At 44.5% G+C, this 27,718-nt stretch overlaps 1 protein-coding gene across 5 annotated transcripts in view; it reads right to left on the bottom strand.

Annotated features, from left to right (window-relative positions):
* The window catches only part of KANSL1 (KAT8 regulatory NSL complex subunit 1), a 184,638-nt gene that overhangs the window by 17,248 nt on the left and 139,672 nt on the right, over positions 1-27,718 (bottom strand). For 4 of the 5 annotated variants that reach the window (XM_061588031.1, XM_061588032.1, XM_061588030.1 and 1 more), the window contains 8 exons: positions 17,040-17,155; positions 15,766-15,961; positions 13,605-13,770; positions 10,391-10,576; positions 7,558-7,719; positions 7,045-7,199; positions 1,895-2,016; positions 758-815 (listed from right to left, as the gene is read on the bottom strand). In XM_061588031.1, coding sequence (XP_061444015.1) covers positions 758-815; positions 1,895-2,016; positions 7,045-7,199; positions 7,558-7,719; positions 10,391-10,576; positions 13,605-13,770; positions 15,766-15,961; positions 17,040-17,155 — 1,161 coding nt within the window. The remainder of the gene's footprint in view (positions 1-757; positions 816-1,894; positions 2,017-7,044; positions 7,200-7,557; positions 7,720-10,390; positions 10,577-13,604; positions 13,771-15,765; positions 15,962-17,039; positions 17,156-27,718) is intronic. The other variant, XM_061588034.1, reaches the window with a different exon arrangement.

Raw genomic sequence — 27,718 nt, 5'->3', positions numbered from 1 at the left:
TTTTCTTTATTAAGTGGTCTATAAAATTTCTTAAAAACAAACCATTGTCACTGGAGTCAACAGGCTCTAGGAGGGGTTGGAAGGGAAGCCACCTTCATGGCAGCCAGGGCTTTAAAGCCAGAATGTGGCTTGAACTGCTAATTGCTCTGGCATTTTTAGTAAACTTTTGACTCTGGAGTTATGGGTCCTCCCCAAGGCAAGGCAAGGCAAGGCAAGTCAAACTAAGCTGGTGGCCCTTCGAGTGGACTTTACCCCAGTAACGCACTGAAAACACAACAGCAGCTACCGGAAGAGGGTGGATGGGAGTACAACTCTGTTTATATTCAAATCAATGGAGCACATTTCTAGACAGCTGTTCCCCCTTCCAGCAGACGTTTAAACAAGACACAGAGTGGTACTCAGCTGCCCAAGAGATAACTCTGCCTCGGAAAGAGCAGGATCGCACTGGCCATGCACTCACTTTATGATGGAAAGGTCACCCATGTGCTGGATTTTGCCGTTCTCCTTTGGTGAAAACTGCTTGCATGGAGGGGAAGGGAAAGGAGTGTCTTATGCACCTAAGCTCTAGAAAAGCCTCTTTTTTATTTTAGTAATTTACAACCCACTCTTCATTAAAATCAATCCCAGAGGGAGTAAAACATAAAAACATATAAAAATTATGAGATAAAACAGTATGGGGGAAAAAATTAAACCGCAGGCTCACAATCCTGTTATGTGGGACTGCACAGATGTTATTAAGGACAACAGCTCTGATTACCTCTTCGTTGTCTTCATCTGGGTTCACTTTCAGAGCACCAATATCCACAACACGCCAGCTGCAACACAGGCCAGCAGAGAAGTCAGTCAATCAGAGAAGGGGTGGACGTCCCCAATACCATGGCACTGAGCACAGGAAGAACAGCCAGGCCAGAAACAAGTGACTTGGAGAAGAAGGTCCTCCACAAATGCCTCCTTCATTATGGCGAAACATATTTTATACACTTGCCTTTCCTTCAAGAAGCTCAGCACACCATACTGGGGATATTTCCATTTATCCTCACAGCAACTCTTAGATGCAAGTGAGGCTTAGACTATTGGTGGTGAACCACTTTTGCCGGGGTTTGTGTGTTAACAAACAGCCACTCCTCCTTGGACAACTACAAACAGGTGTCAATCGCCAGATGCTTTATGTGGTCAGGTTGATCCAAGCCCGCCAAAAAGCAGCTGGGCTTGCATCTAGCACTGAATCTAAATGGTGCCCAATGCAAGCTCCACTGCAAAGGAACTAACAGGAGTGCACTTGTGCACTCCCAATTGTTCATTGGCAACTGTAACTTTACCCGCTATGCCCCTGATATCAGGTGAGTGTGGCTAGCCACAAACGGCCTTTGAGGGCCAAACTTGCTGGCTTAATTTGGCATCCCTGGCTTAACAGTAATTTGCTGAAGACTATCCAGTGAGCTTCAGGGCCAAGAAGCAGCCTGGCCCAAGGTCTCCTTAGTTCAATCCCCTCCTAATGTTGCCCTCCCCCAATCCAGTCCTGACTTTCAAACATACCTTTCTCACCTGCTTGCTCTGAATGCAGTTTTTTGGTTTTCCACCTCCAGCAAAACCACACCTTCTGACTTCCCGACTCCCCATTTTCAGCACTAGATAGTTTTAACTCAAGGATGGGGAACTTGCAGCTCACCAGATGTTGCTGGACTATAACTCTCATTATCCCTGACCTTTGACCATAACGTCTGGGACTGATGGGATTTGTAGTCCATCATCATCTGGAAGGCACCATATTGAGGAAGGCTGTGGTAGCCTATTTTGCAGAATGGTTAATCTGGGCCCAAACAAGCCATCAGATCGTTACATCATCCAACTGAATTTGGAGGAGCAAGGGGAAATACAAAGGCTCTGGGCATACCTTGGTGTGAGGATTTCCTTGTACTGCAGTTTTTCTACACGGGTCGTTGCAGCAACAGACATAGGGATGACAATGTTGTTAATATCAAAAGAGCTTTCCCCTCTCCTCCTCCTTGGCTGCTGCTACAAAACACAAAGAGAACAAAGAAACTCAGGTAAGAAGGAAGTACTTCCAAGACCAGGTAGCAGCCCTAAGAATTGGGTGTTTTCCTCTGCCAAGTGATTCAGCAAGGCTAAGTGGCCACCCAAGGACTAAAGTCTTGTCCATTACCAAAAACAGACCAGCAGGGGTTGTTTTGTGCCACAGGCCTTCAAGCTAAGCCCTGGAAGCCGTTTTCCCAGCTCTTCTGTTGGGAACGCTGAAGAAGGTGTCAAGGAAGTTCTACACTATGAAGACAGTTTGGGCAACTTATTTGTTCATTAAGAACACTTATATTCCAGCTTTCCTCCAAGGAATTTAGGCTGTTGCCTTTAGATACCCACACACTCAGTCCCCTCCACAATGGAGAAATGTGTTGACACTTGTGAGTGTCTCTCCTTCACTCAAGTTCAGGTACATACTTGTGGGTCTGTTTTACACAACTGCTGTCCCAGGATCAACTGGTTTAGATATCCAAGGTGTGAACAAGAGAGACCAGCAATCACTGGCAAGCTTAGGGTTCCTGACCCATGCCTAGAGATGTGAAGGCCTGGAGAAGCCCAGAAAAAAACCCCAAGGGTTTTCTGGGGGGTGGTCCATTTTCAAGGGGGGGGGACTTTTTCCCCAGGCCTTCACTCATTCCTATTTTCACCCCAGGATAAATCAGGGTTCCAATCTCTGGCTTGCAGAATTTGCAGCTATGAAATGACCCAAAAGCAAGAGTGTGTGGTCAGAACACACAGTGGGATCCTTTGCTTGTGCAGGTAGGGTAACAGCCCTGTGGTAATTTCTGAATGCTGATTGTATAAAACAAATTCTTTCCCTCTTGCAGAGTGGCACCTAGTACACTTGGAAGAAAAGAGTATTTAGCAGAAGGAAGGTGGGTGGAGAGAAAAGAGATGCCTTGCACTATCTTCTATAGCAAAGACAATCCCAAAGGAAATATTACCGGAGCCCACTGTTGCCAGTATTAACAGAGAAATGTCAACTGAACATAATCAAAGTCCTGGTATATTTGAAACAGAATTCTGCCTAGAGCAGGGCATGGGGAATCTGTAGCCCTCCAGGTGTTGTTGACACTCAAACCCCCATCACCATGACTACTGTCCTTACTGATTGGGGCTGATGGGAGTGAGAGTCCAACAACACTTGGAGGGCCACAGGTTCCCTACCTTTGACCTAAAGGGGCAGGAATAATTGAAAAAACTCTTAGGTCTCCATTCTAACTTCTGATCAGGTACCTGTCATACACAGACCCATGTCCATTTTAGTTCTTTAAATTGGTGACTTTTCAAAAGCACTGAGATGTAATTGAGCCAAGAAACTGCACACTTCTAAAATTAAAAACCCTACCTCTTCCATACAACCCACCCTCCTAAATCCCAACATTTGTAAATGTTTTCCTGTACTTTCTAATACCCACAGCAACAAAGGACTTTTAGATATTCAGCACACCTCGCCTCACCAGCTTATGTGCTATCTTTGAGCATCAGATACTTTGCGCACCTGGGGATGCTGCCTCTTTCCCAAGACACCACTGTGGTCTTCAAAGGCCTTCTTCCTTGGCAATACTATCCATGCACAAATGTGTGGCCAATTTTTGCAGGAAAGACACACAGGGCAGCTTCCTCATAGCTCTTCCCTGGTCCATTCCTAAACAGGTTTCCAAAGCACTGTAATGTCTTACTGTGTGCCTTCCCATTTCAGCTGTTTCTTTCTCTCTCCCCCCCCCCCCCAGTGATGAGGATTCCACAATCCAGCCCAACCCGCCCCCTCAGGAAGAATTTCCAGATCTGTTCTATTGCCACTGGATTATTTTATCCTCTTCACTGCGAATCTAGAGTTCTCCCCTTCCCTGCTCTACAGGCTCAAGGCAGATCACAATATATTCAGATCTTACTTTAGACTCACAATGACCCTGGGAGGAAGATTTTAAGCTACAACTTGCCCACGTCATCTAGAAAACCCTTCACAGCTATATGGGGAAAACTGAACCTGGATTTAGATTTAAAAATTTTTAAATCTGTATCTAAGCCCTCAAGATGTAACAGTTTAGACATAAAAAAACAAACAATAATAAATGTTTACAGAGGCTGCTCACGATTTACCATTGTCTCAGTGTTCTGCTTCCCCCCCTCAATATGATAAAAGTAGGTAAAACCTGAATATGTGCATCTACTGCTGTTAAAACTACACTTTAATCACAAGATGACTGAGACAAGAGATTAGCTGGGAGGGGTGCTGCATAAACTAGGAGCCTTAATGGGCCTCATTACAGCCTTGTAATGTAGGTGAAGTGAATTGTTACACACACAGAAATCATGGCACTGATTGGCTAAGCAAAAGTCACTGGACACGCATCATCGGCCCCTATTATTTAGGCACCTGAGAGGCCCAGATGAGCTAGAAAAGAAGTCCTGTCTCTGGCAAGTCTCTAAGAAGCAATTCTACCTGAGGAAGTATCAAGGAGGAATGTCTCTTTCTATACACCTCTGCTGCATCATAGTTGTGCACAGAGGCTACATAAAAGGAGAGCATACAGATGAGGCATAGCTGAAAGGGCAGTCCTTAAGGCATTGCACACTGAATATCCTAGGGTAGTCAACCTGGTGCCCTCCAGATGTTGTTGGACTCCTAACTCCCATCAACTCTAGCCAGCATGGCCATCAATCAGAGATAATGGGTGTTGGGAGCCCAACAAACATCTGGAGAGCACCAGGTTAGGAAAGGCTCCCTCTAAGGTATGCAGGGTCGATAATTCCAGAAAACTGGCAAGCCTTTGTTTCTTTTGGGGTTCTTTGGCTCCAGAGGGAAATGCCTCAGTCTGTTTAAGTAGTTAAGTCTGGGAAGGAAGCACTATAATATCCCCAACTTTTCCTGTTATTTCTAGGGATGCCATCGATGTGTGTAATTACACACATTTGGCCAGCTTGCCATGTTCAGTTGTTTTAATGAATCAAGCACCATTTCCCACAGGTATGTGCGTTTGTAAGGTAGGGAGGAAAAGGAGGGGTATGTGGAATATTCAAGAGACTCTCTGACCTGGCTGGTGGTACAGGGCGAGTGCAGAGCAGGACTAATCCAATTACAGTTTGCAGAAGTTAACATAACACATGGCATCCTCAGTACACATGCAGCAACGTTATAAGCCAGAAGAGAATTCTCAGAAAACACACTTCTTCAGATGCTTGCCAAGAAAGCTTGAAATACCAAACATCAAGCTGAGAGATGCTTGCCCACTGCTAGCAAACTCTTGGAATCTCTCAGAATCCAACTGCTACCAGTCTAGCTTTCCTATTGGTTAGATGCTCTACACTAGCCTTTCCCAACCTGATGCCCTCCAGATGTCATTGGATTCCATCTCCCATCAGCCCTAGCCAGCGTGGCCAACTGTAAGGTATGATGGAAGTTGTAGTGTGAAACATCTGGAGGGCACCAGGTTTGGGAAAGCTGCCCTACAAAGTAATTAGTCAGCCCTGATCTCAAGCTGTTTTGCTTGCAACCTGTCATTACGGAATCAAACCTGCCTTTGCTCTTTTCAGGCTGAGCCCATAATGTGCTGTTTAATAGCTTGCGAATCCCACCTTCTGGGTTAAGATGCCTGCCACCCTCTGCTACGGACTGTGACATGGTCTCCTGAACCCAGCTTGTGCTTATTTTGTCACACTATCATGTCACTCCAGAGACTGACACCTGATGAATCTGGTTGACTGCCCAACAACTAGGTTTTTGGCTCAAAACGTAGACATGCTAGCTGTTCTGTGAAAACTTAAGCACAAATACTTATTTCCAATGCCCTACTACATGGGACAGGGCATGTGTGTTGCTGGACTACAACGGCCATCATTCCTGGCCAATGGCCATGCTAGCTGAGGCTGATGGGAGCTGGAGCCCAACATCATCTGGAGAGTAACACTATTTACCGTGACTCCCCTTCCTTTGTTGTTTCCCCCAATCATATTTATTGGATTGGAAGCTCCTTAGGACAGACTTATCCCCCAGCATACTTTGTCAAATGCCATGATTAGTGGAGCTTAAGTATTAGCATGACCATCAGGCTTGCTTAAGGAGGAAGAGCAGGTCCGCAGCCTGGGGGTACTCGTGGATCCAATACTATCACTGGAGGCTCAGGTGGCCTCAGTGGCTAAGAGTGCCTGTTTTCGGCTCTAGCCCTTTTTGGATAGAGATGACTTGGCCTCAGTACTCCATGCTCTGATAACTTCCAGATTGGATTATTGCAATAAGCTATACATGGGGCTACCCTTGAAGATGACTTGGAGACGTCAAATGGTTCAAAATGCAACAGCTAGATTACTGGCTGGGCTTCCCTTTAAAACTTATATAATCCCTGTAAAACAGCTGCATTGGCCGCCAGTCCACTTCCAGACCCAATTCAAGGTATAGAAAAAGAGGAAGACCAAACATAAGGAAGCCACAGACCTGAACTTAGTAGATCTGAACGGGGTGGTTCGTGACAGATGCTCTTGGAGGTTGCTGATTCATAGAGGCGCCATTAGTCGTAATCGACTTGAAGGCACATAACAACAACATGTTACTGTTTGAAGCCCTAAATGACGTAGGTCCCAAATATCTGAAAGATTGCATCTACAGACCCTCGGGTGCTGAGATCAGCAGAAGACGCCCTTTTGGTAGATCTGCCACCTTCAGAAGCCCGGGGTGGTGGAGGCCTGGGAGAATGCGTTCCCTGTGGCAGCCCCTGAGTTGTGGAATTCCCTCCCCACAGAGGTGTGTCTGAGACCACACTGTACAGCTTTAGGCGAATGCTGACAATGCACCTCTCTACCCTGACCATTCACACTTGACATATATATTTTTAGGACCCATCCTATTTTTTGGTTATATGATTTTAGGTTGTTTTTAGCTGTTTTTAATGATGTGTTTTAAAACTGTTATAACCTGCCCTGGGACCTTTAGCAATTAACAACAACAACAACAAGCCATGTTGGGAAACCCCTCCTTGCACAGAAGTGAGCCCTCATGGAGGTACTTACAGATGCATTGGAGGTGCCCAGTGAGCTTGTGCTGGCAGAAGGGATGGAGTTTTCCGAAGAGGTGGACAGCTGCCGCACAATGGGACTGTGGGCCGTGGTGGCCATAGCGCTTGAGAGGTAGCTGGGGCCCCCAATATCCGTATGGTGCTTCAATACTGTGCAAGAAGGGAGCACAAAAGAGAAAGAGGGAGAAAGAAAGAGAGAAATACGGTGAATTGAATAATGTCTATTATCATCACAAAGCTTTTGTAGCAACCTGTAATCAAGCAATCTATATAAAAGGAACCAGAGAGTGCAAGGAGGGAGAACCTAGTTGGGCAGGACCTACTTCCCTGAAGGAGGAGCAGGAGGAAGTCGTTAAAAAAAGGACACAAGAAGAGATACTGCTGTATCTGACACTACTATGGCTCCCTTTAATTCCCCAGAAGCAAAAGGAAGCACCCTTCTCCGAAGCTGGGGGGGGGGGGGGAGAACAGGCGTGCGAAACCCAAGCTCTCCCTGTGGCCAGCCTACCTTCACTTCTCTCGGAGGAGCTGTCCCGCAATCGCTTTCTCTCATGAACTGGAGTCAGGATAAGCGAGCGCTCTGGCGCTCTCTCTGCCTTGGGAGCAGCCCTTAGATCGTCTAAGGACTGCCTGTGTGCCTTGTCTGGCTCAGTTTTGTGATGCGAGCAAGCTGAGGAGTGGAACAGAAAGAGAGCCATGAAAATGCCCTGCTTTCACCTCTCTTTCCTGCCCATACACACACACACAAAGGGGCCCTGTGGCAGAGATCCAGACAAGATCTCACAAGCAAGCACCAAGCATTACGGCACACACTGCCAGAAGAGGGCAGGAGGTGCCATTTGCAGCAATTGCCCCCAAGTGAGCCAGGTGCCAAACCACACTGGTCTATTCCTTCCCCTGATGCAGCCTGTCTGCTCTTATGGGCAAAGTGCAAATACAGTTAATAGAATCATAGAATAATAGAGCTGGAAGGGGCCCATAAGGCCACTGATTCCAATCCCCTACTCAAATGCAGGAATCTGCATTAAACCATACCCGACAAGTGTCTGTCCAGCTGCCTCTTGAATGCCTCCAGCGTTGGAGAGCCCACCACCTCCCTAAGTAATTGGTTCCATTGTCGTACTGCTCTAACAGAAAGTTTTTCCTGATGTTCAGCTGAAATCTGGCTTCCTGTAACTTGAGCCCATTTTCCTGTGTCCTGCACTCTGGGATGATCAAAAAGAGATCCTGGCCCTCCTGTGTGTCAAGTACTTGAAGAATACTATCATTACACTATTCAAAGCAGCCTGTCTCGCCCCTTTAAAGGAAAGGAAGCAAGGCAGGGCTCTTCACAGTCACTGGAGAGTGTGTGGGGCTGTAGTGCTGGTAGAACAGAGTGAAGGTGAGCAGCCATTGCAAAAAATGATTTGCAAGGGTAGCTACGGGTAGAACTTCTTAGGTACACCCAGCCTTACAATGGCTTTGAAAGGTCTAGTAGCTCCCATTCCCCAGAGCTTGCTTGTGTTCCACATTTTTGTAACAGTCTACTACAGGGATGGGAAACTTGTAGGCCTTCAGAGGTTGTTGGACTCCAACTTCCATCAGCCTGAGCCAGCATGGCCAATGGTCAGGAATGATGGGAGATGTAGTCCAGCAACATCTGAAGGGCCACAGGTTCCCCACCCCTGGTCTATTCTTTGGTAGGGCTGTTAAACAGTCACAGTTGGCATTACTTGACCATGGCAAAACACGCTGGTGAATCAAGAACCGGGTCTTGCATTTTGCTTGATTTTAAGCAATGACCTACCTTTGCAACGGAATCATCTAGGCACAACACTTCTAATGCTCAGATTATTTATTATTAAATTTACATCCCCCCCCTCCTTCCAGAAGGAGCCCAGCTGGGACCCTCCATACAAAAATGGTGGAAGGGATATGCACACACTCCTAATAACATTTTGCCCTTGTACATCTAGGGACATGTAGCCAGGGTTCAATTAACGTTGTTATGACAGAACCCCTAACTTAGCATACAAAAGAACAGGTGTGTGTCTGTGCATGTGCAGAGGGCCTTTCCCCACACCACTAGCCAAACCATGGCCAATGCATACAGGCTCCAACACACATCTGGGATTGAGACAAAATGTCTGCCAGGTCAGACAGTTCAAGACTAGGCAGATCTCAAAGACCTGTTCTATTCCTATCTTCTGTGGAGAAGCTCTAGCTCAATTGCAGAACACATGCTTTGCATGCTCAAGGTTACAAGCCAATCCTGGTTATCTTCATGTAAAAGGAAAACCTCTGCCTGAAAGCTGTGGCAAGTTACAATATGCAAAGTATTGGAATGGATCAGGAACAGGGAACCTGTAGCATTGCAAGGGTAGCTGGCCTTCAACTTCCGTCATCTTTGATCGCTGGCCTTGCTGGCTGAGGCTGATGAGAGTTGGGAATTCAACAACATTTGAGGATCACAAGTTCCCCACCTCTAGGCCAAGTGGAAAATAACCATCTGGCTCAGAACAAAGAGAGACCCTTGCATCTTTGAAATGTGGCATTTTCTTTCATTCCCTTCCACTATGCTGAGTGATTCTTCAAGAATGGCTGCATTTAAAAAAAAAATCAGTGCTTCATAATCTTCACTGTGTTTGTCTTCCTAGCAATCCAGTGAGGTTAAAGTCTCTATCATTAGGAGGGCAAGTTGGCTTGCCCAGGGCCACACAAGGGGACCCATAGCAGGAGGTGGGACTGGAACCTAATGGGAAAACTGAACCCTCCTCTGTCCAGTGGGTCATAAAGACACTGAACTACTACACTACTATCTGTTGTCCTACTGCCTTGCTATTGCTTGGACATCTGAAAGTTAAAATAACCTTCTGAAGTTTCTATTTCAGTTTTAAAGTTTGTATCCTGTATCTCTGTTATTGTACTGCATTTTAAAATACTTGAACAACTTTTTTTTTTTTTTTAAATTACACTAAGGCTACACAGCTGATCTCTAGTTTAGCTTGTATGAATGGGACACACTGCCAGCGGTTAAATATTGAGAGAGGGGGAGGAGTTGCTGGACTCAAGCCTGACTTGGAGTTATGTCCTCTGACTTAGAAACCTGGTCTACACTCAGAGATGTGGAGAGCCCACCTGTGTTTATTTAGGCCAGGGAAAAGTACTTCACACATGCTAAAAGGCGTTCCCTTGTTTATTATTTCATAAGTTCCAGAGCTGGCCATTAAAACAAGTTTCAAGGCAGAGCCCTGGTTCATATTAAGCCACACATACAGCTCACTCTGTTACAGGGCACAAGTGGGACTCATTGGGTAGTTTCTGCCAATGCAAGTCAATAATCAAGATATAAGGGCACTTACTGGCTGCAGCTAAGAAGGTATTAACCAGCTTGTGACGGTCCTTGCGTGCAGCGTCAGACAGACTGGTGGGAGGCATGGTGGGCCGATGTTTCAGTGTGAGCTTTTTGGAAGGCTTGATTTTCTCACAGGGCTTGTTCTGCAGTTGGGATTTCAACATGCTCTGGAAATGCAAGCTCATTGGTACATCTGCAAGAGAGCATACGGAAGTTATTATTGCACACTCATTCATAATAAAGGCACACATCCATCATGTACAGTTGGTGACTCATAGGTGACCATCAAGAACTAGTGGTGGATGGTTTCCAAAAAAGAGGACCAGATGACTAGCCCCAACCTGACACCCATCCTAAAAATCACATTCCTGCCCTTACCAGAGGCAATTTGAAATGACTGCAAAGGAGAGAATTCCAGACTGCTCAACCAAACCAAGAACATTTTACTGGAGAAGGACAGGGATAAACAATACGCCACAGGTGTCTCACCAACCACATTAGCAAGGGATGCATTTTGCTTCATTTGAAGATGGCGCTAAAATTAAAGCTTCTGTGTGGTCTATGGATGCCAAACACAGTAACTCCCAACAAGTTCTTCACCAAGCAATCAAGGGGAAAAATGCAGCCAATTACATGCATGGAATATATTTGCAGAGACTTACTTTGCAAAAGTTATCGTGCTTCCAACATGCAGGCAGCTGTGGCAGTGTGCACGCTGGGAGGGGTGGGGTTGTGCCAGTTTCCACATACGAAAGGTAAGGTGTGGGAAATAGCCCACTAGGTAATAAGGTGGTGTCTGTACCATCCAACTCTTTTTTGCAGCTAACCAGCTTCCCCCCAATCTCCCAAAAGCCCTCAAAAAACTCAAATACAATCAGTTTCACAGAGCTTCAGTCCACTGGTGAATCCTCCATGCATTTCAAAAGTAATCTGGAAAGATGACTCTTAAGAGATAGAAACTGGAGTTTAAGAATCAGAGGACCAGCCATGTATAGAGTTCAGAGTGCTGGTTGAGCTACCAATCTCCTTTTAGAAGCTCTCAAAGTTATGTCACCAGAACTGGTGTAGCTATAACCAGTCCCTTCTCTCTTCTGTATTCTCTGTCGAAGTTATCTGAGTGTTGTCATAACTTGCAGCAGACAGATTTCTAACTGGAGCTTGTTGTAAGCAGTGCATCACTCCAGTGTTATGCCAGCTCCATTGGTTACCTAATGCAAGGTGCTGGTTAATAGTATTTAAAGCTCTAAATCAGCCTATGGCAACTTTGTGCCCTTCAGATGCGTTGGATCTTCTGGTACGCTGCTGGATACGAATGTTGTACTGTTTTATTGGGGTGATGTTTATGCATTTTATGGTTACTTATTTTACTTTTGTTGCTTTTATTTTAAGTTCCGGGCATGAAATAAGAGTAAACCAATACATAAAAATATTATCTCTCTCCAAACACGCTCCACTTCTGGCTAGGAGACAGACAGTAGGCATAGAGCAGTGGATCTCAAAGCATGAGAAAGGCCTATTTAGTGAGGCACAGTCACACAAACATGAGCTTCTCCCTGGTTTCCATCCTAGAATGTATTTTATCTGGCAAGGAATCATAAGAGTGTTAACATTGGTACTAATCACCAGGTGCTAGGGGCAAGGGTCCCTCACAATGAATTGGACTTGTGGGCCTGTTATGGTGCCACTCAGTCATGCTCACCACCCCCTTTTTTTTACCTAATCTGCTTGCCCCTAAGTCAGGGGAGTCAACAAGGCACCCTTCAGATGTTGCTGGAGTACAACTCCCATCCTACCCAGCCAGCAGTCAGGGATGATGGGATCTATAGTCCAACAACATCTGAAGGGCACCATGTTGAACCCTTGCCTCTGAGCAAGTAAGAATGGACGCTGCAAGCTGAAGCTATCCATTTTACACTGCAAGGGAGGAAGCATTGTCTTGGACAGATTTTTTTTCTTGATTTGGGGAACCTGATGTGTACTCTTGTGCTGATGAAGTGCCCACATGTATGCCTGCACAGAAATAATGAAGTAGAAAGAAAGGGATTTAACTGGGCTTCAAGCACTCTGCCCACCTCTACTCTCAGGAACAGACACAGAAGGCTGAAGCAGAGGTTGCTAGGTTGGCACAGAGGTCAAGCATAGAGGCTTAAGGCAGAAAGGCCAGTTGGACAACAGGAGAACAGCTAGTGAGAGGGTGTGAGCAGGAGATATTAACAGAAAGAAGCTTAAGGTGCCAGGCTGAAAACACACACACAAAATGAAAATGTATCTGTAACAAGCTGGCAATTATGGCCATGTGCTGAGAAACACAAGGGGAAGCAAAAGATGTGAACTACAGGATATACTGGTATCCAAGAGGGCAGCCCTGCGGTGAGTGTGCTGCTGATTAAGACAAGTAATTCTCTCTGATCTGCCAAGCCCAGCTGAAGATGCAATCATCTAAGTTTACTCTTCCTCATGCTCCTTGCTGTGCTGCTTCCTAACATCTGAATGCACCAAAACGGCATCATGACCTGCTGAAAGAGAGAGCAACATACAACTTCCCTACCTAGCCAAGTGCTTCAAAGGAGCAGTTCTCTCAAGGGCCCCCAGATGGTGCTGTCTTAGCAGTTTTTAAAGCCTTGATTAATATCCTTTTTCACCAAGTTGTTATGATGTTATTACGTCATCTGGAAATTTCCAGTCAGATACCAATTTGTCCAGATGAGGGCAGAACACCCCTCATGATCCACCTCATATGGTGGAGTGAAATCCAGTGGAGGGAGAGGGAAAGAAGCCGGCTTGCCTGTTTACATGACACCTAGGTCTCTCCAGCAGAGCATGCCATGCAACAAAGCCACTGGCAAACTAGGTCAGGAATGCCTGGCCATTGGCACCAAAGCAGCTCAGAACCCCAGGAGAGCCAAAATGCAAAAGCCTGTTGTGGCATCTTCCATCCAAAAACTGTTCAAGCTATACAACCCAGGTGACTGCTTGCCTATTTCCATGGACTCCAAAGACAGATAGAAAAACTGACCCACTATCATCAACAGTTTCCTCTTCCAAGAAATTACCCACAGGGCAGAGCATGCACAACTGGTTATGAAAAGGACCACTTCTCTTGCCCTGGATACAGCTTCCCAAGTTCATCCGGGTGGTGGAGGATGGGGGTATAATCCTTATTCCACTCTCCCCACTATTCATATTTAAATATGGGGCCTTTTCATTGCCCGTGGACTTACCGTCTGGGAATGAAAGAACAGGGTGGATACAGGAGTCCAGCTGTGAGAGACGCTCCATCAAAGGGGCTTCATACTGGATTTCTGGGGGCACAGAGCTCCGCGTGCCACAGAGAGCACACAAGGGGTTCACATCACAGCTGCACCGGCCCATGCTACTGCGATGAACCTGGACACAAGAAGGGATGGGGAAATGGTATTTTATTTTATCATGTTTATATCCCCAACTATCCTCAAGGTAGCATATAAGGTTCTTATCCTCTCCCTTTTATTCTCTTAATAATCCTGTGAGGTACTTTGGGCTGAGAGTTCGTGCCTGGTCCAAAGTCACCCAGGACGCCTCATGGCCAAGTGGGAATTTGAACCCTGATTTCTCAGGCCCTAGCCTAACACTAACTGCTGCGCCACTCTGGCTCTCTGAATATCTTCAGAAACAGAAATGCAGTCTGTCTCCTTGCCCTTGTTTATTCAGCCACTGAAAGCTGCCACCCTGAATTATCTCTCAAGAAATAGAGCAGCCTAATCCAACTTTATCAATCCTCATGAACTGAGACAGACCAGCCGGACACACTTTGGGCTTAGGAGCACCACAAACCTTAAGGCAGGGTATCCTGGACAATACTCTACACCCCTATTAAGGACAATGAAGCGCAGATGCCCTATTTAGTAAGTAATTCTAATCAAAGAACAATTTCAAGATTATAGGACAATTTGTGAATGAAACGTGCCTGCAACTCAAGACTACTTTCCACCACCAATGAAAAAAACCCTCCAAATCTCTGTGACATTACAGACCTATATTAACATTCAAAATATTTAATTAATATTTTTATTTTTTCTTTCATATATTGGTTAGCTGTCTTTCAATACGCATTCTCAAGGTAGCATTATAATATCTGATCAAATGCATTTAAAACATATAATAAAATATTATTAATAATACCATGATGAAAGCAGAAAACAATAAAATTATGTTATACCATTTTTATATTCTTGGGAAAAGCCACCTTCACCGTTTGCTAATATCAGAGAGTGACCATAATCTTGCTCCCATCCTACTAGAAAAGTCAGAATGACATGCCCTAGAAATCTGGATGGCTCAGTAGGAATAATCTGATGGGCCAACAATTTATGGCAAAATCAGCAGTAAACAAGAACTACCCTTAAATTTCCATAAATTTAAACACAAACACCTCTGTTCCTAAAAAATAATTCCACCTTAGCCAGATTTCTTGGGGCTATAATAGGGGCTATTACTGAAAATGACTAACTCCTGCAGCAGCGTGCCATATTAACTTCTCAATTAAAAAACTAAAAAACAAAATCAGGGAAGCTAAGCAAAAGCAGCTGTTTGTACTCTTTGTAACAATTGATGCTAACAGCAAAGACAGTGCAGATCCTGAAATTCTGCCCCACCACAGAATTTAGAATTGGCTCAGTATTCAATACCTTAGACTCTCAACCATTTAAAAAAAATAGTACATTTCCAGACCTCATGACTAAACGACAGTTATAAAGCAGGTAGGCAGGCAATATATCTGGGAACTGTCAAAATTAGAGGGGCTGCATGAAATCTGTAGAGGTCAGGAAATATTCAGCTTCAAGGTAGTTCCTTGTCCCTCTTTGTTGTAACTAGCAAACACAGGAAGCAGCACTTATATACAAGATCTGCTTAAAGCTTCTGTATTTAGAGAGTCTGTAAAATTCAGAGGTGTTTTTTTTTTAATTTTAACAACCTTGGTACCTTATTGTTTTATTTTTAGTGCAGATGATGTAGCCAAGGGAGGTGAAAGCCCTCCCTTGTCCATTTTCCAGTCATCAGGCCAAGACAGGGTGTCTGCCCGCTCTCCTTTTCTACTCAATGCAACCCTGGGAGTTAAGCCACTGAACTGCGAGGGGAGGTCTAATTAGAGGCTTATCACCACCAATTCTGACCATATTTGCGTTATCTGCACATCACAGGGATTTGACACACAGATTTTATAGTGAGATATGCAAAAATATCAAAATGTAACATAGGCAAAATCTTATTTAGATCTGTCCTGTGTTGGGCCGCAAGATTCTTTTCACTTCTTACTGAAGTTCCTCGCTGTCATCCCACTCTACAACATAGATTCTCATTACCAAGTGAAGTGCAGAAATTATGCTCATCTTCCACACTGACCTTTTTGGACAGTGGCACCAGGCTGTTGGGTCGAACAAGCCGCCGCTTCTTGCAGCTGAGAACAGGACGCGTGCGGGCTGCTACACAGGTTCCATCAGGAGCTGAAGAAGTTACGTTTAGTCTCTGCTTTTTACGCAGCAACTCCTCGGCATCTGAGCTGTCTCCCTGAGCATGCTCTGTCAAGCCTGGCTGTAGACTGCCCAAGAATGGAAAACACAGCATATTAGGCATCTTTCACCTTCATCACAACCAGTCTATGAACTAAACTTTCCTGAATCCCCATTGTTTTAAAACAGAATGCACCTCACCCCCCACCACCAGTAGATCCAAGTCTTGAGAAACTGAGGCCTGGAATCTTATGTCCTTGGATAATATTCTGCACCTGGTAAATTAAGGTTCTCCAGTTCTACTAGAAACATAGGATGCCACTTTGTCTCAAGTCAGACCACTGGGTATACCTAGCTCAGTACTCTCTACACCAGCCTTCCCCCAAGCTGGTGCATGCCAGATGTTTTGGACTGCAACTCCCACCAGCCCCAGCTAGCATGGCCAGTTTTCAAGGATTATGAAAGTTGTAGCTCAAAAACACTCAGAGAACACCAGGTTGGGAAAGGCTGGTCTACACTGACTGGCAGCAGCTCTTCAGGGTTTCAGACAGGAGTTATTTCCCAGCCCTGCCTGGAGATGCTGGAGACTTAACCAGTGATTTTTAATTTTTTTTGCACGCAGAACATGAGCAACACGACCCGTCCCTTTGCCTCTCATCTCTTGCAAGCCCTTCCAATCTTCGACTTCTTGTTCTTTCCTCTGTAGAGATACATTGGCTCAAATTTCTCATCCACCCCCTTTGCTTTGCTCTCTTTCCCCTCTTATTGCTTTGCACCTACTGCCCAGCTGTGCTTGGAGCAGTTTTCCAGTTTCTCTCTCAGTCCTCACATAGAACCCTTCCTCGGTTAATTAGCGCCTCCTGTTTCCTCATGCTTTTCACTAACGCATGTCTACCCAAATCTTCCTCCCTAAGCCCTTAAGCACGTCCTGCTCACACCACTCACTTGTCTCCAAGCTATCCTTACTTGGGCTGGGTAACATTTCAGCGAGAGGGATAAAGTGGTGCTGGATAAATGCTATAAATGTTGGAAACAGTTTGACTCACACACAGGTTAGTTACAAGCCCCAGTACATCAAGAGGCAACTGAACATTGGAAATGCCCACAGAACATCCATTCTCTCCAGCTGGGGTGAGCACACACACGTGCACTCTACAACAGCCTTACGTGTTAATAACTCCATTGACCGGTCTCGGCACTCCACAGGTTTTGGCAGGTAGGGACTCTTGGGTATTGCCAACGAACGTACAAAGGTTCTCTGACGAATGAGAGATGCAAGTGCCCTGTAGTAGAGAGGAGGGAGGGGGAAACTCTGTGTCAAAAGTTGGAAGACTCCTAGACAGCAAATATATTGTTTTTCTCCTGTTCCTTGATATGGCACACCAGCAGAAATCACCTAGTGTTATTTGACATTTAGAGTTTCGATTATTGCTCCTGCAACTGCTGTTTCTGCATCTAAGCAACTCAGAGTACAACAGGCTGGAACATGGGCTAATGACTTCAAGAACATTAAGAAGAGCCTGCTGGATCAAGGCCAATGGCCCATCTAGTCCAGCATCCTATTCTCACAGTGGCCAACCAGATGCACATGGGAATCTCATAAGCAGGTCCTGAATGCAAGAGCACTCTCCCCTCCTCTGGCTGTTGGCAACTGGATTTCAGAAGCATACTGCCTCTGACTACGGTGGCACAGCACAGCCATCATGGCTAGTAGCCACTGATAATCTCATCCTCCATTAATTTGTCTAATCTTTTAAGACCCATCTTAAGATCTAAGCTGCTGGCCATCACTGCCTCTTGTGGGGGTGGGGTATGTGCTGTGTGAAGAACTACTTTGTTTTGTCTGTCCTGAATCTTTCAACATTCAGCTTCATTGAAAGTCCATGAGTTAAAGCATTAGGAGAAAGGGAGAAAACCTTTTCTTTATCCACTTTTTCCATGCCATGCATCATGTTATACACTTCCATCATGTCGCCTCTGACTCACCTTTTCTCTAAAGAGCCCAAATGCTGCATTCTTTCCTCACAGAGGAGTTGCTCCATTCCCTTGATCATTCTGGTTGCCCTTTTCTGAGCCTTTTCCAACTCTACAATATCCTTTTTTGAGGTGAGGCGACCAGAACCGTACACAGTATTCCAAATGTGGCCGCACCATAGATTCATACAACAGCAAAGCCTCACTGAATCAGGAATACCAAAGGAGAATTCCCTTCAACCTTTACAAGTGCTCTTAAAGTTAAGCTTTTCTTTGGAACAAAAGGTGGCTGAACAGGTTGGTCTCTTTTTAATGTTTGGCTTTCTGTTCATCATGTGAACAATCATTTTCTTATGGAGGATGGCTTCCATACCTGAAGCCCCCCCCCTTCCATTAGTAATTTTCAAAGATATCAAGGTACACATAAACCCCCTGCAATTTCCTAGGAAAGATAAGCCTCTTGAAGCTGATCCAGAAATTGCATATCTCTTCTTGGAAACAACAATATTTTGTATTTCCACACATCTTTGATTCTTAGGTAGGCAACAAGCACAGATAACTAAAACCAGGGCTGGGGATCCTGTGGACTTCTATATGTTGCTGGACTCCATCATCCCTGACCTTTGGCCACATTGGCTGGGGCTGATGGGAGTTGTAGTGCACCACCATGCTTCCCCAGCCCTGCCCTAAAGACTTGTCAAAAATATAGTATTTCCTAGTATCTCCTAATTATCCCTTTTAAAACCCAAGTTGCTAGACCTCATGTCTGCAAACAAACCTGGAAAAAAGTATTCCAATACTATCATTATATACTTGAATGGAACAGCCTACAGATGATTTAACTATTTCATGTTCAGACATATATTTTGACTTGAACATCTCAATTTACATACATGTTTTCTCTATAGCAATGTCAAGCACAATTAACAAAAATAATGTATTCATGGTACTCTACAGATCCTTTAAATAGACTTAACAAAACTCAATGAGCCGACGAAAGAAATGTAAACATTTTTAAAATGAGGTGGGGGGAATGAAGAACGGTACAGACTGACACAAGAGACCCCAATAGTCAGTTCAATACTCTAATTTCCAGAGTAGCAGCTGTGTTAGTGTGCTGCCCTTTATTTATTTGATTTATATCCCACCCTTCCTCCTAGTAGGAGCCAGAGTGGCAAACAAAAGCACTAAAAACACTTTAAACATAATAAAAACAGACTTTAATGAAATTGCTGTTACTAAAGGGCCAAGAGACCTTAGTGGCTCAGAGCGCCCATTATAAAATTCAGTTGGTGCACCAACTACGACCATTCCTAGACAGCACAGCCTTGCCATGGTTGTCCATACATTGGTAACCTCACAGTTAAGACTACTTTAATGTGCTGTATTACCCTTGCATCTGGTTTAGAAGCTGCAGCTAGTACAAAATGCAGCTGCTAAGGTGCGTAGTGGGACACACAGCTTTCCACATATTACACTAGTATTGAAAGATCTGCACTGGCTGCCTATTAGCTACTAAGCCATGTTAAAGGTTTTGTTGTGACATTTAAAGCCCTATACAACTTGGGACTGGAATATCTAGCAGACCGCCTCCCTGCCTTCATAGTACAAATGAAGCCTATCTTTAAGAACTTCTGAGAAGACCCTGCTGGCCATTTCACAACCAGCAGAGTGCCATTCTTCTCGGTGATAGCATGCACCCTCTGGAATGCCTTCTCTTTGGTAATTTTGTGAGGCAGAGACAATAACGACCTTTAAACACCTCTTAAAATATGTTTAACTAAGTAAAACTTTTATTTTTGTTTTGTACACTGTTCAGTTTTGTGTGTGATATACAGTAGGGCTCCACTCGTACGGCAGGTTAGGTTCCAGACCCCCGCCAAAAGGCGGATCAGCTGTAGCATGGAGGTCTGGAACCTAACCCACTGGCGCAATCAGTTGTAGCCCGGGGGTCTGATTGCGCCAGAAGAGGAGAAGATCAGTTGGAGTGTGGGAGTCTGATCACCCCCGAGTAGAAGATCAGCTGGAGTGTGGCTACAGCTGATCTTCCCCTCCTCCGGCAAGATCAGCTGGAGCATGGGGAGCTCCAGCCCCCACTCCAGCTGATCACCCCGCTGGTGCCGTTGCATTTTGTTTTCATCTCATTTTAAAGAGTTTACTGAATGTTGTTGTGCATTTTTATTACTTTTATGTAAACCACTTCAAGGTTTTTATTATATTAAGCAGTATATAGTTTTTTATATAAATAAATAGCGAGCAACCTTTTGGGTAACCTTAAAAACTAACATATTTATTATGACAAAAGCATTAATGAATTAAGGGTCTATTTCATTAGATGCAGGAAGTATTAATCTCAGTGGCCAAGGATAGACATAAATGGTTGTAGAGGGGGAAAACACACTTCATGCATCTGAAGCTTTTGCCATAATAAATGTGTTAGGTGTTCAGTGCCCCAGGTCTGTTTATTGTTTTTCCAGCAATCACTAACAGCATCTGTGTGCCAGTCCAGAGAACTGCTGAGCATACTGGCACACAATGCTCAATGAACAGGCTTGCATATGGGTTATGCATGCATTGCTGGATTTGTTCTGTTATTCCATGCACAGCAGGTTTTTCTGTATACACACATAGTGTTTAGGAACAACAGTATTTAATGCTCTTTAAAGAACCAGTAGGGGAGAACATTCTGAAAAAGGTGGGTTCCAGGATGAAGAACCCATCCCAACAAAGGCAGAACTATCCACCAATTTATGGCACTAAGGTGAGGTTCCCTAGCAGGTGGTAAGAGCCCGAGCACACGAGAATGAGATCCTTGCAACATCTCTCTTAACAAAAAACAAAAAAATGGAGAGTCCATATCTGTAGTAGAGCAGCAGTTCCCACACTTCCCCCCCCCCCCAGACCACTTGAAAAATTTTGAGGGCCTTGGCGGAACACGTAATGATTTTTCTGCCTGTGGTAGCAACTGTAATACCCCGTGCTACACACACTGCTTTTATTTCTTATATATTGTATTTTACTGTATTACAATTTGAATTCCATAGAATTCAGAGTGTAACACAATAAAATACAATATAAGAAATAAAAGAAGCAATACAATGACAATTAAAATTCAGTATGTTCAAAACAATGGATGTACCATCTTCAACTACAATTCCAAAATAATGCCACGGACCACGTAAATGAAGCTCATAGATCCACAAGCCAACTCTGTATAACTTTGTATAAGGCAGCTCCTTATGCCTTTATATAGTAATACTGCAAGCAGCAGTGCTCAAATTATTGGTTTGTGAGCGTGTGCAGGCCCTAAATGTAACCCATCCTCCAACTTCTCCTAATTTTTAGGCGAAGCATGCCCCCTCTAATAGACTTCTAAAAGCCAGGCCCCTATGCTCCACATCACCTGGTAATGCAAACACCAGGTAGAAGCCTCTTCTTAATATACACAGAGAAATATACACACACACATATACATATCCTGGGATATCAAAGACATTTCAAGGAGTAATTCATGTTTTTCCAGACTTGAGAGCAACATTGCCAGATTAAGAAAATTGTATATTACATCCAGCTCCACCACTAAATACAGTTTGCAGTCTGCCCTGTATGTGTATTTAGCATTGTGCATGTATTATTGTGCAAATGGTTATTTACATGTTAATGACCTCTGATCAAAAGCATGGAAATTAGCAGCATTCCTTCACCACTCAGTGTTGAACTGTAAGTTGCTCAGTCTGCTCTAAGGAAAGAGGCACACAGATAAAACTTAACATGGTTACAAGTCATGCAACCTGCCTGGGCAAATGTAGCTGACGATCATAGCATTTGCAGCATTTTCCCAGGCTAGGAAATATGAACCTGCCTTGTAAAAAGCCGGAATGCTGGTATATAAAATATCATCTATTCTGATTAGCAGGGCTCTTCGTGGTCTCAAGACAACATATTTCCCAGTTCTGCTACCCAAGATGCCAGAGATTGAACCTGGGGCTCTTTACATGCAAAGCATACCCCCCCTTTGCATTTGCTTGCTTTCAAGTACTAAACACTCCTAAGAGGCATGGTTGGAAAGGTCTTTAGTAGCCTGGTCATTCATGTGGTTAAATAAAAGCACTTAGGAATTTTGACATTTCAGCCCAGAAACTGATCAGATAACAACTTATGTAGCTTCATCTCTGAATTTGAGTCAGTCTAGGCCTGGTCAAGAGGAAGTGTAGTGTGGTTAAGCATTCTTATGTACTACTCTGAGCAAAGAGGTGAAAAAGTGGGATATAATCCCTACTGATCTCTTGCACCAGGTTGGTCCTATAAATGTCTTTCTGGCTCTTAAGTATTTGCTGCTTCTCTTTGTCAATTGCACTGCTGTTTAAATTGTCTTTTGGGCTTCTACTAGTCAGTTGCACTAATACTGTAGAGCAGTCTTTCCCAACCGGTGTGCCTCCAGATGTTGTTGGACTACAACTCCCATCAGCCTCAGCCAGCATTGCCAATGGCTGAGGTTGATGGGAGTTGTGGTCCAACAAACATCTGGAAGCACACCGGTTGGGAAAGGCTGCTGTAGAGGGTTTTATGGAATGTTAAACTGCTGGTTTTACTATGCATTTAAAAATGGTTTTAATTAACTTCTTTGAAAGCCATCTTGAATGCCATGTTTTGGCAGAAAAGAAAAATAGAAATTTTAAACATTAAAACAAGCAAACAAAAGTTTGATCATTGTGCCTTGAAATTTGAAAACTACTACACCACACAGGCTGGAAGCAAATATAACTCTGTACTCATCATAATGCACAACCCTGGAAAACTTGGGTGTCCAATGTCTTGTTGACACCATGCAGCCACATGTGCAAACTATGAGACAGAATCAAGGCCATTCACACCCTCTTGGAAATTGATTAGAATTCACTTGTTCAGAGACATAAAACTCCAAGAAATAGGAAGAGGAAGCTTTACGGGGTAGGTGGAGAACCTCAGGCCCAGGGACTCTCCCCAGGCTCCTCCTCCTCCCCCCCCCGCAACACCCCACACTGGCTCTACTCTGCATCCTCCTTTAGTGTTTTTGCCTGGCTGGAAAGTGTCCTTGAAATCTTGTAACACTTCTTGTTTGTCTAGATCGGAGAACCGCTGACCCATGGACTAACTGCGATCTCCATTTGGCCCATACGGTTGTTCCAGAGAAGTCACGTTCACGCGCCCTATATCTGATGTCATACATGACATCCGGTGTGGGGCGGGTATTGAAAGGAACAATCGGGAGCTTCAAGCAGATTCCTGATTGTTCCTTTGCTGGAGCAAGGCTTGCTCCCAACCACCCAACAGGAGGAGTGCACCTACTGAAGGAAACACAGCCAAGACTGAATGGAAACCACTTCTCTCTCCCAGCACAATTGCCCCAGAAGCAGCGGCAGCAGGAAGGGGAGAAACAGTTCTCCACGTTGTATGCTGCCTTCCTCCCCACCCCCAGATGTCACTGCTGGGGTAAGCAGCAGAAGAAAGCCTGCATTTTAAAATGCAGGTTTACTTCTCTCACTTAGCAGGATGGAGGGAAGAATTCTTTCCCCCCTTTTGTTCCAACCAATCCCCTCCTGCCCCCGGCTGCTGGGCTAAGTGAGTGGGGTGCGGGGAACAGGACGGGATGAAGGGGAGAAGTCTTTCTCCCCTTTGCCCCTATCCTACCTCTGCTGGGAAGTGAGAAGACAGTCTGCATTTTAAATTGCAGGGTTCTTTCTCGATCTTCCCTGAGCGCTTCAGAACCCCCACACGGGATTTTGACCACTGAATGGGACAGCCTACTGTTGCGCTGCAGCCAACTCAGAAGGGACAGGAAGGGGGGAGGCATGAGTTTCAGGCACCTCCGCAGCCAGAAGAAGCAGAGTTGGGGATTGTTGTGTCTGAGCAGGATCGTGCGGGAGGGTGGCAGCCTGCTCTCCAGCCAGTTCCCACGAGTAACGCCCTTTCCGAGGAGCCGAGCGCACCGCCCCCAGTTGATGCAGAGGACGTGGGGGGAAGCTTCAGAGTCAGTGCCAGCTCCTCCTTTACCAAGCAGTTCCCAGGAGGATTCCAGTGTGGCACCGCCCCCTGACCTCGAGCCCGTTGCTCGGGAGCAGGTGTCTTCAGATGAGCTGTTGGATGCGCGTCCCGTCTCCTCGTTCCCGTCGCCGCAAGAAACGGACAGGGCAAAGACAGGAATTACGAAGGAATCAGAGATTATGTTCGAAAACATTTCCTGTATAAGCCTGCCACTCCCAGTGGGGGGTCGTTGAGTCAACTTCCTTCACACGCTGCAGAGCATGTCTAGAGTATAGTTAGGGACTCTAGTGAGTTAGCGTAAGGTTTCCTATGAATCGCAATGCCTTTGATGTATCCATTACTCTAATAAAACAAGATTTACTTGCACACACACTCCAGCCTCATTCTTTCGGCTCTGGACGGGACACCTACCTATCCATCACATGGTGTCATAATGAGGGCAGGTGATTGAAAGGTGAACACCCCCGCTCACCTGTCAAATGTGGCCCGCAAGGCCAATCCTGATCCCGAGCCAGGTTCATGGTATCTTAGGCCGCCAGAACCCTTATATCCCAGCTCGAACACTTGAGATCATCTGCAGGAGTGACTTTGGTCATCTCTTGAGTTGGCAAGACTCATCTAACATCAACATGAAATCGAGCCTTTGCTGTCATCGGCCCAGTTCTCTGGAATGCTCTGTCAACAGAGGTTCAGCAGGCACTTTCTGTTTTAACTTTTAAACACCTGCTGAAAACCTTTATATTCTGTTTTTACTGTATTTTTAATTATTTTTACTGTACAGGGTTTTTCATTTTCTTTTTTAAACTAATTGGAAACTGCTTTGATGTTTTTAAATGACATTGTGGTGTACAAATATATTTATAAATAAATAAACACAGTGCCTTGCAAAAGTAATCAGACCCCTGACCAATGCTCTCATATTACTGAATTACAAATGGTACATTGTAATTTCATTCTGTATGATATTTTATTTTGAAACACTGAAACTCAAAATCAATTATTGTAACGTGATATTGGTTGTATGTTGGAAAGAAACACAAAAAACTGAAACATGTTGCTTGCATAAGTATTCAACCCCTGTGCTGTGGAAGCTCCCAGTTTACACAGATGAAAGAAACTGCCCTATCAAGGACACAATTACTTTACCATTGGCCTTCACCTGTGAACCACTGAAGTTGCTGTGCCACTGTCGGGATAAAACCCCACTGTTGAAGGATCATTGGTCAGGCTGCGGATCTGAAAATGAAGACTAAAGAGCATTCTACAGAAGTGAAAGATAATGGGTACAAAATAATATCCAAGTGTTTGGATTTCCCAGTGAGGACAGTTTGATCAATAATCAGAAAGTGGAAGCTGCATCACACCACCCAGGCACTGCCAAGAAAAGGCAATCCCTCAAAACTCAGCGCTCAAACAAGAAGGAGACTTGTGAGAGAAGCCACAAAGAGGCCAATCACTTTAAAGAAGCGACAGAGTTCAGTGGCTGGGAGTGGAGTAATGTACCAGGTGCACCAGTCAACCATATCGAGCTCTGTATAACACTGGTCTGTATGGGAGGGTGGCAAGAAAGAAGATGTTACTCAAAAGTACTATCTGAAAGCATGTCTGGAGTTCGCCGGAAAGAAGGAAAGTGCCCCAGGTGCCATGTGGGAAAATGTTTTGTGGTCAGATGAGACCAAGATTTTTGGCCAAAACTCAAAGCGCTATGTGTGGCGCAAACCTAACACTGCCCATGCCTCAAGACACACCATCCCTACAATGAAGTATGGTGGCGGCGGCATCATGCTGTGGGGATGTTTCTCATCAGCATGGACTGGGCATCTTGTTAAAATTGAAGGAAGAATGGATGGAGCAAAATACAGGGGAATACTGCAACAGAACCTGTTTCAGTCCACTAAAAAACTGAAGCTTGGGAGGAAATTAGTTTTAAACAGAACAATGATCCCAAGCACAAGGCCAAACCAACACTGGAGTGGCTCAAGAATAAACAGGTGAATGTTCTACATTGGTCCAGTCAAAGTCCTGATCTCAATCCCATTGAGAATCTGTGGCGCTCTTTGACAATTGAGTTCCACAAATTACATCCAACCAACCTGAATGACCTGGAGCGAATCTGCCAAGAATGGGCCAAAATCCCTCCAACAATGTGTGCAATGCTGGTGCCTACCTACCCCAAAAGATGTAAGGCTGTAATTGCAGTGAAAGGTGGCTCTACCAAATACTAAAGTGTGTGGGTTGAATACTTATGCAAGCAACATGTTTCAGTTTTTCATGTTTCTTACAAACATTTCCCAACATAAGCCCAATGTTACCTTACAATAAATGATTTTGAGTTTCGGTGTTTCAAAATAAAATATCATACAGAATGAAATTACAATGTACCATTTGTAATTCAGTAATATGAGAGCATTGGTCAGAGGGGTCTGATTACTTTTGCAAGACAATGTAAATCAATAAAAAGGTTCCCCACTCCTGGCCTAGATGGAGAATAGACAGAAACCAATCTACTGTGTAAAGGTAAGATTCATTTATTGTTCTGCCTACTTATGCATCTGGATCCACCCTACCATTAGCATATGGCCCCCTGCAGATTGCTCAGAAGGGATTATGGCCCTTGGGCTGAAAAAGGTTCCTGACCCTTGCTTTTAGAAGAAGTGCAGAGTAACCCCCACTTCCCTTCCCAAATCTGATTTCATCCAACAATCTAATAAAAGAGGTAACAGAAAAGAAGGATTTTTTTTGTATCTGAATGAAAATCTCAATGTAGGTCTACAGTCTGTACCACATGGCCCTCCAGATGTTGTTGGACTCCCAACCCCCATCAGTTCCAGCCAGCCTGGCCAGTGATGATGTAAACTGTAGTCCAACAACTTCTGAAAGGCCACAGGCTCCCGACTTCCGGGAAGGGTGACTTAGCCTGTGCCTGCTTTTGAGACGGGCTCCTGCCTCAAAAGAAGCTTATTCAGATATATCAGTCAGATTTTTTTTTTTTTTGACTGATTAAACTTCTCCCGGGTAGGGAGAAACGAAGAGATTAACCTCAAAGCCTATTTTTGTTGGGACGACCAGATCTCATTAATTTATGGGACGAGGTCCAGCCGACGAAGGTGGGACGGATTTTCAACAACAAGCTCTATCTGATAAAGCGAACGTTCATCTTATCTTCTAAGAGAGAACGCACTAACAGGCAAGCACCCTTCTTTCTATATTTTTCTTTTACTTGACTTAAATTGTTGCTGTTTAAAAGAGATTTGCCAGATTGATCGGTTTTTGACATCTCACTGGGGAGCCATAACTTCTCTCTGCTACTCACTAATTAATAGCTTATCTCTGTTTTTGTTGCAAAAAGCTGTCCTGGATTTGCATTCTAAAGATATACACAGAAGAGGGATTTCTATTCCAGATTTTTATTTTGAAGAATATTATATTGTCTGAGACTACTCTCTTTTTGGTCTATTTTATTTTGACGAATCTGTTTCCTGACGACCGCCATTAATTGTTTCGATCCTGGGAACTGCATTTTGTTTACTTAAGCATGGAGAGATAAGGCTGTCTGCTCTGTTTATACTGTGATGTCACCAAGTTTGGAGTATTAACCCAATTGTTGCTGAAATAAGAAGTGGTTTTCCTATATTTTTCTTTTAAAATGGCAATTAAGAAAGTGGCTGAGAATCTGGAAATAACTATGTTTCAGAAAATAATGGATGAGATTGAGATAACGAAACAAAACCTGCGACAGGGTTGTAAGGAGCTGAAAATTGAATTGAGTAAAATGAAGCAGGAGATTAAAGATATAGGGGTCCCTGTGAGAGAGGTGACCCTGGAAGGGGTCCCTGTGAGAGAGGAGA

This window comes from Rhineura floridana, chromosome 11 (assembly GCF_030035675.1).
Source record: "Rhineura floridana isolate rRhiFlo1 chromosome 11, rRhiFlo1.hap2, whole genome shotgun sequence".
NCBI classification, from domain to species: Eukaryota; Metazoa; Chordata; class Lepidosauria; order Squamata; family Rhineuridae; genus Rhineura; species Rhineura floridana.
The sequence above is the reverse complement of the archived record's forward strand: the minus strand, read 5'-3'. Positions and strand labels throughout refer to the sequence as shown.